Source organism: Labrus bergylta, chromosome 1, assembly GCF_963930695.1.
Source record: "Labrus bergylta chromosome 1, fLabBer1.1, whole genome shotgun sequence".
NCBI classification, from domain to species: domain Eukaryota; kingdom Metazoa; phylum Chordata; class Actinopteri; order Labriformes; family Labridae; genus Labrus; species Labrus bergylta.
Window position 1 is genome coordinate 37,023,393 of NC_089195.1, and position 17,500 is coordinate 37,040,892.

The 17,500-nt window shown below is 45.4% G+C and overlaps 2 protein-coding genes across 4 annotated transcripts in view; both read right to left on the reverse strand.

The window, feature by feature from the left end:
• The window catches only part of LOC110001378 (son of sevenless homolog 1), a 31,509-nt gene extending 17,333 nt beyond the window's left edge, over nucleotides 1–14,176 (reverse strand). For 2 of the 3 annotated variants that reach the window (XM_065960664.1, XM_065960662.1), the window contains exons 1-9: nucleotides 13,402–14,176; nucleotides 8,908–9,033; nucleotides 6,946–7,077; nucleotides 6,699–6,863; nucleotides 5,147–5,356; nucleotides 4,887–5,030; nucleotides 4,279–4,389; nucleotides 4,010–4,108; nucleotides 3,069–3,196 (exon numbers count right to left, since the gene is read on the reverse strand). In XM_065960664.1, the coding sequence (XP_065816736.1) occupies nucleotides 3,069–3,196; nucleotides 4,010–4,108; nucleotides 4,279–4,389; nucleotides 4,887–5,030; nucleotides 5,147–5,356; nucleotides 6,699–6,863; nucleotides 6,946–7,077; nucleotides 8,908–9,033; nucleotides 13,402–13,488 (1,202 nt within the window). In that variant the 5' untranslated portion in view covers nucleotides 13,489–14,176. Of the gene's footprint in view, nucleotides 1–3,068; nucleotides 3,197–4,009; nucleotides 4,109–4,278; nucleotides 4,390–4,886; nucleotides 5,031–5,146; nucleotides 5,357–6,698; nucleotides 6,864–6,945; nucleotides 7,078–7,741; nucleotides 7,770–8,907; nucleotides 9,036–13,401 lie in introns of those variants that run through there. The other variant, XM_065960665.1, reaches the window with a different exon arrangement.
• Nucleotides 14,177–14,806: 630 nt separating this feature from the next.
• Nucleotides 14,807–17,500, reverse strand: part of tmem178a (transmembrane protein 178a) — a 15,903-nt gene continuing 13,209 nt past the window's right edge. The window contains exon 4 of the mRNA XM_065960669.1: nucleotides 14,807–17,500. This exon is cut by the window's right edge and continues 1,231 nt beyond it. The gene's annotated coding sequence lies outside the window, so the exon portion shown is untranslated.

Consider the following 17,500-nt stretch of genomic DNA (forward strand, 5'->3'; position numbering starts at 1 on the left):
ACATACACACCAGTGTTTCCCCTACCATTATATTAGGGGGCGGCCCACCCCGCCCCCCTTGAAGGTCAAGTAAAAAAAATAAATTCCAATAGAAAAGGACAGCTGTCATTAAAAGTAACCCATGAACACCAAGATTCCTTCAAGTGTTTGTGTCGGCGTACCCCCCCCCCCACATATACGCACACCATGTTCTTCATATGTACATATTTACCTTATCATCTCATATAACCATCTTCTACTGTTTATTCAGTATCCCTTATAATCAGGTGCTGTTTTAATAACATTTTAAATCAAGTGATTTGTCAAGTAATGAATAAACTAATCACTAGCTGCTCTGTTTTAAACCAATTAGACCATACTGCTGGGCAATAGTCAAGATTGGACAATATTAACGCCTGGATTATCTGTTTAGTTAAGTTTTGCGTTAAACATCTGGCACATCTTTTAATAACAGAAAGACCATTACCCATCTTAGCTACAACTTTATTTATATGTCGAGTCCATGAGAGTTGACTATCTTAGATCATTCCCAGCAGCTTAGTCTATTGCACTTGGTCAATAGACACATTGTTTATACACAGATTTAAATTTGGTTCTCTGCTCAGAGCATGGGTCGACCCAAATATAATGCTATTTGTCTTTGAGAGATCCAATTTATTTTTCTTTATCCATTCAACCACTGATCAAAACTGTTTAACTCATTGGCTGTGAATGCTGACATATACATACTTGAATCATCAGCATACATTGAAATGTTGGCCTTCTTTAAGACAAGTGGTAAGTCATTTGTAAAAATGGTTTAAAGCAATGGACCAAGACAGCTTCCTTGTGGCAAGAATGCAGCTCTATATAAAGGTGTGTGTACAGCTGTATATAAAGGTGTATGTACAGGTGTGTGTACAGCTGTGTGTACAGGTGTGTGTACAACTGTATATAAAAGGTATATGTACAGGTGTGTGTACAGCTCTATATAAAAGGTGTATGTACAGGTGTGTGTACAGCTGTATATAAAGGTGTATGTACAGGTGTGTGTACAGCTCTATATAAAGGTATATGTACAGGTGTGTGTACAGCTCTATATAAAAGGTGTATGTACAGGTGTGTGTACAGCTCTATATAAAGATGTATGTACAGGTGTGTGTACAGCTCTATATAAAGGTGTATGTACAGGTGTGTGTACAGCTCTATATAAAGATGTATGTACAGGTGTGTGTACAGCTCTATATAAAGGTGTATGTACAGCTCTATATAAAAGGTGTATGTACAGGTGTTTGTACAGCTCTATATAAAGGTGTATGTACAGCTCTATATAAAGGTGTATGTACAGGTGTGTGTACAGCTGTGTGTACAGGTGTGTGTACAACTGTATATAAAAGGTATATGTACAGGTGTGTGTACAGCTCTATATAAAGGTGTATTTACAGGTGTATGTACAGGTGTGTGTACAGCTCTATATAAAAGGTGTATGTACAGCTCTATATAAAGGTGTATGTACAGGTGTGTGTACAGCTCTATATAAAAGGTGTATGTACAGCTCTATATAAAGGTGTATGTACAGCTGTGTGTACAGCTCTATATAAAGGTGTATGTACAGCTGTGTGTACAGCTCTATATAAAGGTGTATGTACAGGTGTTTGTACAGCTCAATATAAAGGTGTATGTACAGCTCTATATAAAGGTGTATTTACAGGTGTATGTACAGGTGTGTGTACAGCTCTATATAAAAGGTGTATGTACAGGTGTTTGTACAGCTCAATATAAAGGTGTATTTACAGGTGTATGTACAGGTGTATGTACAGCTGTATAAAGGTGTATGTACAGCTGTGTGTACAGCTGTGTGTACAGCTGTATATAAAAGGTGTATGTACAGGTGTATATAAAGATGTATGTACAGGTGTATGTACAGCTGTATATAAAGGTGTATGTACAGGTGTATATAAAGATGTATGTACAGGTGTATGTACAGCTCTATATAAAGGTGTGTGTACAGGTGTATGTACAGCTGTGTGTACAGCTCTATCTAAAGGTGTATGTACAGGTGTATGTACAGCTGTATATAAAGGTGTATGTACAGGTGTGTGTACAGCTCTATATAAAGGTGTATGTAAAGGTGTATGTACAGCTCTATATAAAGGTGTATGTAAAGGTGTATGTACAGCTGTATATAAAGGTGTATGTAAAGGTGTATGTACAGCTGTATATAAAGGTGTATGTAAAGGTGTATGTAAAGGTGTATGTACAGCTCTATATAAAGGTGTATGTACAGCTCTATATAAAGGTGTATGTAAAGGTGTATGTACAGCTCTATATAAAAGGTGTATGTACAGCTCTATATAAAGGTGTATGTACAGGTGTATGTACAGGTGTATGTAAAGGTGCATGTAAAGGTGTATGTACAGCTCTATATAAAGGTGTATGTACAGGTGTATGTAAAGGTGTATGTACACCTCTATATAAAGGTGTATGTACAGCTCTATATAAAGGTGTATATAAAGGTGTATGTAAAGGTGTATGTACACCTCTATATAAAGGTGTATGTACAGGTGTTTGTACAGCTCTATATAAAGGTGTATGTACAGCTCTATATAAAGGTGTATGTACAGGTGTTTGTACAGCTCTATATAAAGGTGTATGTACAGGTGTTTGTACAGCTCTATATAAAGGTGTATGTACAGGTGTATGTACAGCTCTATATAAAGGTGTATGTACAGGTGTTTGTACAGCTCTATATAAAGGTGTATGTACAGGTGTTTGTACACCTCTATATAAAGGTGTATGTACAGGTGTATGTACAGCTCTATATAAAGGTGTATGTACAGGTGTTTGTACAGCTCTATATAAAGGTGTATGTACAGCTCTATATAAAGGTGTATGTACAGGTGTTTGTACAGCTCTATATAAAGGTGTATGTACAGGTGTTTGTACAGCTCTATATAAAGGTGTATGTACAGCTCTATATAAAGGTGTATGTACAGGTGTATGTACAGCTCTATATAAAGGTGTATGTACAGGTGTTTGTACAGCTCTATATAAAGGTGTATGTACAGCTCTATATAAAAGGTGTGTACCTGAGTCTCCTCTTGGCCAGGTTCCTTGAGCAGGTCCTCTCCATGCTGCTCTGCAGGTTGAGTAGGGCGGTGATGGCCTGTTTAAGACACTCTTTATCCTCCTCATCCTCACTCTTCTCCTCTAGTTGCTATAGAAACAGAAGAGGGGGGGTGTTCAGAGGAGCTTTACAAATCAGCTGATACAACAGAATAAGGAACAGAGCCACAACCAGGACTAAACCTGCACAGGACAAGACCTGGATTAGTAGTGGACCTTTCCTGTACTAGGGTCGAGCATGTTCAGTAAACCCACTTTTAAAATCAAATCTTCAAATTTATATATCATGACCTTACAGGTGTAATACAGGTGTGGTACAGGTGTAATACAGGTGTTGTACAGGTGTAATACAGGTGTAATACAGGGTGTACAGGTGCATTACAGGTGTGGTACACGTGTAATAAATGGTAAATGTACTTGAGCTTATATAGCACTTTTCTAGTCTTCCGACTACTCAAAGCGCTTTTACACCACATGTCACACCCACCCATTCACACCCTGATGGTAGTGATCTCTATGTAGTATCATCCATCAGAAGTAACTAATGCCATTCATACACCACCACCGAAGCAGCGGGAGCAATTCAGGGTTAAGTGTCTTGCCCAAGGACACATCGGACATGTTGAGAGGCGACGACTCTACCAACTGAGCCACAGCCGCCCAATACACAGGTGTGGTACAGGTGTGTACAGGTGTGGTACAGGTGTCATATAGGTGTCATACAGGTGTGGTACAAGAAGGGCACAGGTGTGTACAGGTGTGGTTCAGGTGTCATACAGGTGTGTTACAGGTGTGTTACAGGTGCGTTATAGGTGTAGTACAGGTGTCATACAGGTGTGGTTCAGGTGTCATACAGGTGTGGTACGGGTGTAATACAGGAGTAGTGTAGGTGTTTTGTTCTCACCTTGAGGATTTCGAACAGGTGAAGGCAGTGGTAAACAGGTGTGAGCAGCAGTCTAGGCAGGACGTACTGAACAGCCTCTTTAAAACCTTCACAGATGGACTAAAAACACAAAGGTTTTCACAGGTGTGTCAGGTTAGACAGGTGATCACTATAATACCTGTCAACTGGAAGCATTAGCTCACAACAGCATTGTGACGGATCCAGTCAAAGGTCCCTCACTCAGGTTTATCATACAGGTAACTAAACAGGAAATAATGAGGGCGTCTCACCTGAAGGTGGAAGGCAGCTCCTGGTTTGGACACCTGACTCAGGAAGTGTTCATGGAAACCAGAGCGCAGGATTTCCTGAGTGTACGTCTCATAGGGATCAAAGGCCAACTCCTGTCAATCAATCAATCAATCAATCAATCAATCAATCAATCAATCAATCAACGAATCACAGATCAGACACTATCAGGGCCATTCACTCTATAATCAAACCCCAGGTGTGCAACCACAGCTTATCACTCACACAGGGGGCTTAGACAGACAGACAGGTACACACAGACAGGTAAGTCCATGCAGGTACAGACAGACAGGTACAGACAGGTAGGTAAGTACAGGTACACACAGACAGGTAAGTACAGGTACACACAGACAGGTAAGTCCATGCAGGTACAGACAGACAGGTACAGACAGGTACAGACAGGTAGGTAAGTACAGGTACACACAGACAGGTAAGTACAGGTACACACAGACAGGTACAGACAGGTAAGTACATGCAGGTACAGACAGGCAAGTACATGCATGTACAGACAGACAGACAAGTACATGCAGGTACAGACAGACAGGTACAGACAGGTAAGTACATGCAGGTACAGACAGACAGGTATACAGACCTCGGCTAGGTCCTCAAAACAGCTCCCCACCAGAGGATGAGGACTTCCTTCGTCTGTCATCTCTACCGTGTCCTCGATCAACCCCAGCAGCTTCACGGTCACCTCATGGATATCAACGATTCGGCTGAAGATACTGTCCACATCCTGACCAATCAGAGATCAGCAGTCAGACATTAATTAGACACATCAATCACTGTGGTCAGAAAACATTAATCAAACAGACAGGTGATCATGTGACCTGTCACAGATGAGGTACATACATGCTGAGAGTAGAGCATGGGACTGGAGGTGAAGGGCTCTCTGAACACCTTGATGAGCAGGTTGAGCTGTCTCAGGTACGTCCTCCCGTCGGACATGAAGCTCCTCACCAGCTCGTAGTAACTCTGCTCCTCATTGGCTGACGGCTCCTCGTCCATCAGAGGAAACCCGCTGATGTCCTCCTCGTCCTGATGGAACATGTCCATCAGCACCTAACGCAGGTGAGACACAGCCAGGTGAGTTACATGTGAGTCACAGGTCAGACAGATAGGTAAGACAGAAACAGGTGAAACAGGTAACACACAAACAACTGAGAGGTGAAAAAACAGGTGAGACTGAGACAGGCTGCACAGGTGAAACACAGGTGAGACAGAGACAGGTTGGACAGGTGAGACAGGTGAATCAGACAGGTTGGATAAGTGAGACTGAGACAGGTTGGATAGGTGAAACACAGGTGAGACAGAGGCAGGTTGGACAGGTGAGACAGGTTGGATAAGTGAGACTGAGACAGGTTGGATAGGTGAAACAGGTGAGACAGGTAAAACAGAGACAGACAGGTGAATCAGAGACAGGTGAGACAGGTGAATCAGAAACAGGATGGACAGGTGAAACAGCTGAGACAGAGACAGGTGAAACAGGTGAATCAGAAACAGGTGAGACAGGTAAAACAGGTGAAACAGAGACAGGTGAGAAAGGTAAATCAGAGACAGGTGAAACAGGTGAATCAGAGACAGGTGAGACAGGTAAATCAGAGACAGGTGAATCAGAGAAGGGTGAGACAGGTAAATCAGAGACAGGTGAGACAGGTGATTCAGAGACAGGTGAGACAGGTGAATCAGAGACAGACAGGTGCACAAAATGTCACATTGATGTCCTGCTGGGAGATCTCGTAGTGTCATCTATTGTTGAGTTTGAGTAGTTGTTGTGTAGTTGTTGTGCAGTATAGTTGTTTTGTTGTTGTGTAGTATAGTATAGTTGTTGTGCAGTATAGTATAGTTGTGTAGTTGTTGTGCAGTATAGTAGTTGTTGTGCAGTATAGTAGTTGTTGTGCAGTATAGTAGTTGTTGTGCAGTATAGTTGTTGTGCAGTATAGTATAGTTGTGTAGTTGTTGTGCAGTATAGTATAGTTGTGTAGTTGTTGTGCAGTATAGTTGTTTTGTTGTTGTGTAGTATAGTTGTTGTGCAGTGTAGTATAGTTGTTGTGTAGTATAGTTGTTGTGCAGTATAGTTGTGTAGTTGTTGTGCAGTATAGTTGTTTTGTTGTTGTGTAGTATAGTTGTTGTGTAGTATAGTTGTTGTGTAGTGTAGTATAGTTGTTGTGTAGTATAGTTGTTGTGCAGTATAGTTGTGTAGTTGTTGTGCAGTATAGTAGTTGTTGTGCAGTATAGTATAGTTGTGTAGTTGTTGTGCAGTATAGTAGTTGTTGTGCAGTATAGTATAGTTGTTGTGCAGTATAGTTGTGTAGTTGTTGTGCAGTATAGTTGTTGTGCAGTATAGTTGTTTTGTTGTTGTGCAGTATAGTTGTGTAGTTGTTGTGTAGCTGGGGTTGTGTACCTTGTCAGCACACATTGCCACGGTGATGTCCTGCTGGGAGATCTCGTAGTGGCGGATGTTCCTGACGTAGTTTCCGGCGAGCTTCAGGATGTCGGCAGAGATGTACTCTAGCACAGCGACCATGTAGACCGACACCTGGTGGTCTATCTTATAACCAAGCACCTCCTGACAACAAAGGATCATGGGAAACGCAGTCAGTGTAAGAGAGTGTGTATAACAATGCTGATGACGATGAAGACAGGTGTACCTTCAGCAGTGGGTGGATCTTGTCCACAGGTAGAGCCAGAGGATTCCTCCTCTTCCTCTTCTCGATGGCAGCCTGAGCATCAGCGATCGCCCACTTATCTATCGGGTGAGGAAAGCTCTTCTGCACCCGCTCCTGCAATCACAAGGTGGGTCAAACACCTGGACTAAACACCAGCGTGAACACCTTTAACACCTGGACTACATATCTGGACTTAACACCTGGACTAAAGAAGTGGGCTAAACACCACGACTGAACTCCTGCGCTAAACATCTGGACCAAACACATGGACTTAACCAAAAACTTGGGATAAACACCTGGTCTGACCTGGACTAATCACCTGCAATACGGAGTGTTGTTGATCACACTGCAGGACTCACCTGTGCTCTGTTCTGAAAGGAATCAGCCAATCAGCTGACTCCTTTCCTGTGACATCACACAGCGACACCTGTACAGACGTTTTCAACAGTTCACATCAAACTGATGATGATGTCATCGCTGACTCTTTTTCTGTTCATAATAATGAAGCTGTCTGATTGGCTGAGTGAGGTCACAGGTCATGTGACCCAATACGATTGGTTGTCAGCTGCAGGTGTTTTTGTCTCAGTGTGATCAACTTACTGACACGTCACCAAACTGAAACACAACACACACACACACACACACGATTTGAGGAGCAGCGAGGGGTCAGAGGTCAGGAGAGGTTTAGAGGTCAGGAGAGGTGTAGAGGTCAGGAGGGGTCAGAGGTCAGGTCAGTGTGTAAAACACCAGCAGTGTGTGTGGTGTTTTATCAGAGCACCTCGTTATCTCACTGCTGCCTCCATTAGCTGAAAAAAAAAAAAAAAAAACACAACCAGACCAATCACATTTCAGCCTGACAGTGATGTCATCACACGACTACAGGTAAGCTCAGGTTGTTTTACAAACAAAGAACTGGTTTTAACTGGTTCTGGTTCCACAGATTCTGCTGTTTCTATTGGTTGTAGTGGTTCTATTGGTTCTGCTAATTATATAATTTGTACTGGATCTAATGGTTCTGCTGATTCTATTGGTTCTGGTGGTTGTATTTCTTCTGGTGGCTTTATTGGTTCCACAGAACGTTAAAGTTCTGCTGGTTCTACTGGATCTGTCTCAAACAAACCCACATTGCTGACTGAGTGAACGTGTTTATTAACAGGAACAAAACTTTACTTAAAGAGGTCAGAGGTCATATTCTGCCCTGTTTGGGGTTCATATGTTTCATCTATCTACTAAAGTTTGTTCACAATAGTTCTAACAAAGTGTCTGTTTTCATGAACTGCTGCTCCGTGCACCGGCTCTCTTCTGACTCTCTCTCTAAGGCTCTGAAGTGCCCACGTTCAGAGTCCCCACGTGGGCCAAGTCTGATCTGATTGGTCGGCCTGTCGGCTCTGCCGTAATTGGTCAGTCGCTCAGCCACTTTGGCTCCGAGGGGAGCAAAAACATTAGCACCTTAGCACTACTGTGTTACCACAGGCTACGGCATATCGTGGGCGTGCTACAGAAGTTAATGGACGTGCAACATGAGCTGCTGGGCCACAACGAGCCAATGGGCTTAGATCAGTGATCTCACACTGACAAGACGTCACACTGACAAATTGTTATCGAGGGGGGCTAGAACCGAGCGTTACATGCAGCAGCTAACAGGAGGACGTAGGAGAAGCTGCATTTACGTGGACTTTGAATTTTTGCAAATAGATGTGACTAAACATGCACAGGACACTTAGAAAACACACTAAAGAGCAGATACAACCAGAAGAAGAAGAATAGCAGAAAGCAGAAACCTTCAGGTCTGAGTAATGAAAGAAACACTGAAGATCCAAAACCTGCAGTTCCTCCAGTGTCCACTAGGGGCCGCTGTGCTTAGAACTGACAAATTCACCAAGTGACGAGTGTTCTTAGTGAAAACACTCATCAGACTCTGATGAGGGTCGGGGTGTTGGTTACCTCCACGTCCTGTACGGTGCGGGGTTGAGCCTGACACAGCATGTTGAGCAGGACCAGGATCAGCTCCTCGATGTACTGCAGCGCCTCCTGCTGGGACACCAGGTTAGGATGCACCTGGTTCAGTACCTGCAACACACAGACACACACATCATATTAAGCCTGGTTCAACAAGCGGCTCTGAATCCTGTGTGGGGGCCTGTAACATTGTGATTGACAGCTCTCTAGGCTCCACCCACAACAACAGGTCATGTGACAGTAATATAAATCAATATCTCTAAACGTTATCTGTTCACTGTTTCTGTATCACCGCCGAGCAATGTCAACTTTATGTTTTCTTATCATCTGTGCAAACTAATCAAAGTTTCTACTGATACAAAGCTTAATGCTCATGAAGTATCCCTTAAAGTGTGAGAGTGTGCTTCGACACCCGCTCCTCAGACTCACCCATCTTTCAAAGGGAGGGGGGACGTGTGTGTGTGTGTGGGGGGGGGGGGGCTCTGTCTTTGAGAGAAGGTGTCTGTACTGACTGTGTCTGTTTACACAACTCCTGAAGGTCTGACAGCAGAGAACTATTCCCAGCATGCACTGCTCCCAGCACACACTCTGTACACCTGGTGTGTGTGTGTGTGTGTGTCCTGTATGCAGGCGAGTTGTGTTTGCATACACTGACCTGCATGATTCTGTTTGACCAACTACAAACTGACTATCACGCACGCACACCTGGTCAGCACATACAGGTAGAGGTACTGTGTGCACGACCACAGACTGTCTGCACGCCACCTCTACCATCTCCGTGCTCTAATCAACCTGCTGCAGGAGGATTTGAGGAGCAGATATTGTCAGGAGTGCATACTGTAAAAACAGCTGCAGACGATACTCCAGACTTCACTGAGCGCACAGATTTGTAAACTTTGTGTACAGATTTCCAATGCAAAGCCGTGCCCACAGTCTGCTTACCGGGCGCACAGTTTAGAAAACTGTCCACACAGATTACAGACTCGTGTGCGTGGATGTGCTAGCCGCGGGTACGGATCTTCAAATGGCTTTTTCATCTGATCTCGACGGAGCCTTCGGGCTCCGTGCAACACAACAAACCTGTTTTCAAAAGTTTCACTGTACAAGGTGAGGTCTGCAGAGGGCTTCTAACACACTGACACCAGGGACGAGACCATCATTCATCTGATGGTTTGCTTTGCAGGTCACATCGAGGCATCAGACCGTTACCCATAGTGCATCACAAATATGGGTAATGTGCAATATATGTTGTGTTGTTCTGCACCTTTTTCTTTATGTGTGGATGTGTTTCTTCTACAGTATTTATTTTTTGATTCGAGTGGAAGCAGCTGAATGTTTGGCAGCATTTTGAGTCCAAGACAAATTTCCCTAATAAAGTGTATCGTATCGTACGTTCAAGCTTCAGAACAAGTCCGCCCCCTAAGTTTAAAAAAAAAAAAACACCAATGAAAAGAATTTTAGGGGCAATTTTCCCCCCACACCAAAAAATAACCCCGACTCTGCGTGTGATGAGAATCATTGTTGCCATGGTGATGAAGCTAAAGGTCTGTTTGATTATGGACTGTAAACAAACAATCAATCAATCAGCTGCTGAGCTGAACACCTGTTCTGTGTGAGGATCATGGGGGGGGGGGGGGGGGGGGTTGTCTCTAACTGGACACACTCAGGTGAGAACAGGACGTCCACAGATACACCGCCCCCTTTAAAAACAGTTCCTAAAGTTTGAGTGTGTTTACATCGATCTTTCCTGATAAACATCACCAGTGATGCAATGTGGAGAACAGGTCACAGGTGTGTGTGTTACTCTGTGTGTGTGTGTGTGTGTGTGTGTGTGTGTATGTGTGTCTGTGTTACTCTGTGTGTGTTACTCTGTGTATGTGTGTGTGTGTGTCTGTGTTACTCTGTGTGTGTGTGTGTGTGTGTGTGTATGTGTGTCTGTGTTACTCTGTGTGTGTTACTCTGTGTGTGTGTGTGTGTGTGTGTCTGTGTTACTCTGTGTGTGTTACTCTGTGTGTGTGTGTGTGTGTGTGTCTGTGTTACTCTGTGTGTGTTACTCTGTGTGTGTGTGTGTGTGTGTGTGTATGTGTGTCTGTGTTACTCTGTGTGTGTTACTCTGTGTGTGTGTGTGTGTGTGTGTCTGTGTTACTCTGTGTGTGTGTATGTGTTACTCTGTGTGTGTTACTCTGTGTGTGTGTGTGTGTGTGTGTGTGTGTCTGTGTTACTCTGTGTGTGTGTGTATGTGTGTCTGTGTTACTCTGTGTGTGTGTGTGTGTGTGTGTGTGTGTGTGTGTGTGTCTGTGTGTCTGTGTTACTCTGTGTGTGTGTGTATGTGTGTCTGTGTTACTCTGTGTATGTATGTGTGTGTGTCTGTGTTACTCTGTGTGTGTGTGTGTGTGTGTGTGTATGTGTGTCTGTGTTACTCTGTGTGTGTGTGTGTGTGTCTGTGTTACTGTGTGTGTGTGTGTGTGTGTGTGTATGTGTGTCTGTGTTACTCTGTGTATGTATGTGTGTGTGTCTGTGTTACTCTGTGTGTGTGTGTGTGTGTGTGTGTGTGTGTCTGTGTTACTCTGTGTGTGTGTGTGTGTGTGTGTGTGTGTGTGTGTCTGTGTGTCTGTGTTACTCTGTGTGTGTGTGTGTGTGTCTGTGTTACTCTGTGTGTGTGTGTGTGTGTGTGTGTGTTACTCTCTGTGTGTGTGTGTTACTCTGTGTGTGTGTGTGTGTGTGTGTTACTCTGTGTGTCTGTGTCTGTATGTGTGTCTGTGTTACTCTGTGTGTGTGTGTTACTCTGTGTGTGTGTGTTACTCTGTGTGTATGTGTGTCTGTGTTACTCTGTGTGTGTGTGTGTTACTCTGTGTGTGTGTGTGTTACTCTGTGTGTGTGTTACTCTGTGTGTATGTGTGTGTGTGTTACTCTGTGTGTGTGTGTCTGTGTTACTCTGTGTGTGTGTGTTACTCTGTGTGTGTGTGTGTGTCTGTGTTACTCTGTGTGTGTGTGTGTGTGTGTGTGTGTGTGTGTCTGTGTTACTCTGTGTGTGTGTGTGTGTGTGTGTGTGTCTGTGTTACTCTGTGTGTGTGTGTATGTGTGTCTGTGTTACTCTGTGTGTGTGTCTGTGTTACTCTGTGTGTGTGTGTGTGTGTGTGTGTGTGTGTGTGTGTGTGCGTGTTACTCTGTGTGTGTGTGTGTGTCTGTGTTACTCTGTGTGTGTGTCTGTGTTACTCTGTGTGTGTGTGTGTGTGTGTGTGTGTGTGTGTGTGTGTGTTACTCTGTGTGTGTGTGTGTGTGTGTCTGTGTTACTCTGTGTGTGTGTGTGTGTGTGTGTGTCTGTGTTACTCTGTGTGTGTGTGTGTGTTACTCTGTGTGTGTGTGTGTGTGTGTGTGTGTGTGTGTGTGTGTGTGTGTCTGTGTGTGTGTGTGTGTGTGTTACTCTGTGTGTGTGTGTGTTACTGTGTGTGTGTGTTACTCTGTGTGTGTGTGTGTCTGTGTTACTCTGTGTGTGTGTTACTCTGTGTGTATGTGTGTCTGTGTTACTCTGTGTGTGTGTGTGTGTGTGTGTCTGTGTTACTCTGTGTGTGTGTGTGTGTGTGTTACTGTGTGTGTGTGTGTGTCTGTGTTACTCTGTGTGTGTGTGTGTGTGTGTGTGTCTGTGTTACTCTGTGTGTGTGTCTGTGTTACTCTGTGTGTGTGTGTGTGTTACTCTGTGTGTGTGTGTGTGTGTGTCTGTGTTACTCTGTGTGTGTGTGTCTGTGTTACTCTGTGTGTGTGTGTGTGTGTGTGTGTGTGTTACTCTGTGTGTGTGTGTGTGTTACTCTGTGTGTGTGTTACTCTGTGTGTGTGTTACTCTGTGTGTATGTGTGTCTGTGTTACTCTGTGTGTGTGTGTGTGTGTGTGTGTCTGTGTTACTCTGTGTGTGTCTGTGTTACTCTGTGTGTGTGTTACTCTGTGTCTGTGTGTTACTCTGTGTGTGTGTGTGTATGTGTGTCTGTGTTACTCTGTGTGTGTGTGTTACTCTGTGTCTGTGTGTGTGTGTTACTCTGTGTGTGTGTGTATTACTCTGTGTTACTCTGTGTGTGTGTGTGTGTGTGTGTGTGTGTGTGTGTGTATTACTCTGTGTTACTCTGTGTGTGTGTGTTACTCTGTGTCTGTGTGTGTGTGTTACTCTGTGTGTGTGTGTGTGTGTGTGTGTGTGTGTGTGTGTGTGTATTACTCTGTGTATTACTCTGTGTGTGTGTGTGTGTATTACTCTGTGTATTACTCTGTGTGTGTGTGTGTATTACTCTGTGTATTACTCTGTGTGTGTGTGTGTGTGTGTGTGTATTACTCTGTGTGTGTGTGTGTATTACTCTGTGTATTACTCTGTGTGTGTGTGTGTGTGTATTACTCTGTGTATTACTCTGTGTGTGTGTGTGTATTACTCTGTGTGTGTGTATTACTCTATGTGTATGTGTGTGTGTGTATGTTACTCTACGTGTACGCGTGTACCTTTTCCAGCGCGGGCACGAGCAGGCCTCTCCACTTGTGCGCGTTCTCGTCGCAGAAGAAGTCGTACTGCTGCGGCGCCGCCTGCATGTCTGCGGCGGCGGCACGGAGGGACCGTGTGAGCGTTCAGCGGTTTACATGAAGCCTCACAGCCGGGTCCTGAGTCCAACAGGGGGGGTGACAATGTAAGAACCTCCGGCGGGGTAGGGCCGCTCCTCCAGAACAGCCGCTGTCACTGCGACCATCCTCGGCCGCTCGGCCAGATGTTCCGCAGCTAACTGTTAGCTCCTGGCTTGTAGCTAGCTGTTAGCACACGGCTAACAGCTAACCGATGGCTGTCGTTCTGTTTACCGGGACGCTAGCATGGTGACCGTTATCCCTTCCATTCTAACATTACCGGGACCGTGTTACGGTGTTAGCCTGTTAGCTCGCTGGCTAATGTTAGCTGTAGTTATCAGCGTGCGGAACGATCCATCAGCTGAGTCTCGGTTTAATGAGAAGAAGAACCAGGAGCTGCATCAGAGTGTGCGGACACACGGTGACAGTTACCCGGTGTGAATCAGCGGGCTGCTCCGTGCTCTCCAGCCCCGCTGCTCCGCTCTGTGTGTCCGCTGCTCCGGCTCCGTGGTCCCCCAGCCTCTCTCACTAACTTGCCCGGCTCCGGCCTCCTGATGGGCGGACAGTCGCGGAGCTGACGGCCGCTCACGGTGGACGGCTGTCGGTTGTTGTGACTCCGGTGTGCCGTACCGTAGGCTGTTAGAGACTGGGCATGCGCAATGGGCAAGTTCTGACGTACATGGGCGGGGCTCCTGTGTGGGAATGGTGGGAATGCGTGCTTCTTGTAGACTGACTACTTGTGCCCCCTGGCGGCTACAAGCGGTACTGCAAGTTGGTTTTCTTATTCTTCAGACACAGATGACACACGGCTTCTTCTATTGTACAGTTATTATATAAAACCAATTCAAATGTACCGGTATGTAGATTTAGGAAACAACCAAGCTCACCTGGACGTCCATCTAGTATCTGATTGGAGGATATTTATAAATGAAGTATAAAGTGAAGAGGAAACATGGGACACTGGTCTGATGTTTAACATACTGAGTATAATTATATTAATTTTAATATTCTGATGAATATCTGAGCACAGGAGTCACTGTGGTGGATTTACTCGATCAGGAAAAAGAAGCTTTAAAAGCCAAACATGATGAGCTCATTTTAATTTTTAACAAATCATCGTCTGCAGGAGGTGAAAAAAGAAAAGCTCACAGCTCAGAAACATCAGTGTTAGTGTTTACATCATGACCGGGTCCTCACCGCAGCGTCACAGGTTTGATTGCTTGGTCACGCCATCCTCTCTCTCTTCCTGCACTTTTTAAATTCTCTACAGACTTAAATGATTACACGTTAGTCAGGTATTTGAAGCTTTATTTTAATGTCTTATTTATTTAGTCATTTATATATTTCAAACAAATATGAATAAATCTGTAAAACACTGCAGAGAGAAGAGAGTCAGTCAGATCATGTCTATGTTGTTTATTTACAGCGGAAAGATACCGTGAACGTCCAGCAGGGGGCAGCACAGGGCTTCAGAGGAAACATGAAGGGTATGATGGGGGGTATCGGACATTACAGGAGGGGTATTAAAGGTTTAATGGTAATAATACTGCATAGGAGGGGTGCCATGGGAAGAGGGGTCAGGGGGGTTAGAGGGGTATTGGAGGGTTTATCAGGAGGGTCAGCGGGTTCTCAGTGTAAACAGTATCAGGGTATCAGGAAGTTCTACAGGGTATAAAGGGTTTAATATGATTAATTATACTGCACAGGAGGGGTATCAGAGGGGGGTATCAGGGTATACCCCGAAGGGTACAGGAGGGGACTTTTTGGGTTTGAATCTCGGATGTTGTCCCAGGGTACAGAACAGGTTTGGATGAAGGATGGGGATCAGAAAGGATACCAGGGGGTATTAAAGGGTATAAGTGAGTGTTTGGGGGGTTTTGGGAGGTTGTGGTGGTGGTGGGAAATCTTTGTATAAACCGTAAGAGGATGATAGGGTATAAGGTGGTATTTGGGGGTATCAGGGAAGTGTTAGAGGGTATCAGGGGGTTTTAGGGCGTAGAAGGGTGGATAGGGGGTATTAAGAAGTTTTATAGGGTACCAGGGGTATAATGGGGTATTGCATGTATTAGGTGGTTGGGTATCAGGAGGTATTTAGGGGTATCGGGTGTATTGGGTCTATCGGGGGGTATCAGGGCTACATGTGGGGGTATCAGGGCTACATGAGAGGGTATCAGGGGGTATCAGGGCTACATGAGAGGGTATCAGGGCTACATGAGAGGGTATCAGGGCTACATGAGAGGGTATCAGGGCTACATGAGAGGGTATCGGGGGTATCAGGGCTACATGAGAGGGTATCAGGGCTACATGAGAGGGTATCAGGGCTACATGAGAGGGTATCGGGGGTATCAGGGCTACATGAGAGGGTATCAGGGCTACATGAGAGGGTATCGGGGCTACATGAGAGGGTATCGGGGCTACATGAGAGGGTATCGGGGCTACATGAGAGGGTATCGGGGGTATCAGGGCTACATGAGAGGGTATCAGGGCTACATGAGAGGGTATCGGGGCTACATGAGAGGGTATCAGGGCTACATGAGAGGGTATCGGGGCTACATGAGAGGGTATCAGGGCTACATGAGAGGGTATCGGGGCTACATGAGAGGGTATCAGGGCTACATGAGAGGGTATCGGGGGTATCAGGGCTACATGAGAGGGTATCAGGGCTACATGAGAGGGTATCGGGGGTATCAGGGCTACATGAGAGGGTATCAGGGCTACATGAGAGGGTATCGGGGCTACATGAGAGGGTATCGGGGCTACATGAGAGGGTATCAGGGCTACATGAGAGGGTATCAGGGCTACATGAGAGGGTATCAGGGCTACATGAGAGGGTATCGGGGGTATCAGGGCTACATGAGAGGGTATCAGGGGTATCAGGGCTACATGAGAGGGTATCAGGGCTACATGAGAGGGTATCAGGGGTATCAGGGCTACATGAGAGGGTATCAGGGGGTATCAGGGCTACATGAGAGGGTATCGGGGGTATCAGGGCTACATGAGAGGGTATCAGGGGGTACAGATGTGGATCCAGCCTGCTGCAGTTTCTGACGACGACTGAAGCAGTTTTTGTTTCAAACTCTGAGAATCTCATTTGATAAATAATAAAGCACCAAGCAGCAGCATGAAGTCAGTTTACACACACGTCAGTTTCCACACCTACAAACACCTGGTCACACCTGTGAAGAAGACGAGCGGTCCCATCGGTTTGATCCACGTGTTCTCAGTGTGTGTGGCTCAGCTCGCAGGCCGATGGCTGAATATACACCTAACACTGATTCAATCTAAAGTTCTCTGACCAGGTAAAAAAGACACTTTATATACACACCTGTGAGAGAGAGAGAGGGGGAAAGAGAGAGAGAGGGGGAGAAAGAGAGAGGGAGGGAGAAAGAGAGAGAGAGAGAGAGAGTGTGATCCAAACCTTCAACACTGAGCTCTGACGATTCAGTCAAAGTCCAGGAGAGAAGAAAGAGAAGACGTGATGTTCAGGTGAGCTGCAGGTTTGATCAGCAGGTTCATGTGATTGTGTTGATCCAGTCTGACCTCAGTCTGAGACCTCGTCCTCACTGTGACATCACTGTGACATTACTGTGACATCATCCAGCTGAGCCAGTCCTCAATGCTCTTATCATCACAACGTTCTCCTTTTATTTGACTGTTTTACCATCAGTACTGACAGTCCTGACCCCCTGACCCTGACCTCCTCACCCTGACCCTGACCTCTCTACCTCCTCGTCCTGACCCCCTGACCCTGACCTCCTCACCCTGACCCTGACCTCTCTACCTCCTCGTCCTGACCCCCTGACCCTGACCTCCTCACCCTGACCCTGACCTCTCTACCTCCTCGTCCTGACCCCCTGACCCTGACCTCCTCACCCTGACCCTGACCTCTCTACCTCCTCGTCCTGACCCCCTGACCCTGACCTCCTCACCCTGACCCTGACCTCTCTACCTCCTCGTCCTGACCCTGACCTCATCACCCTGACCC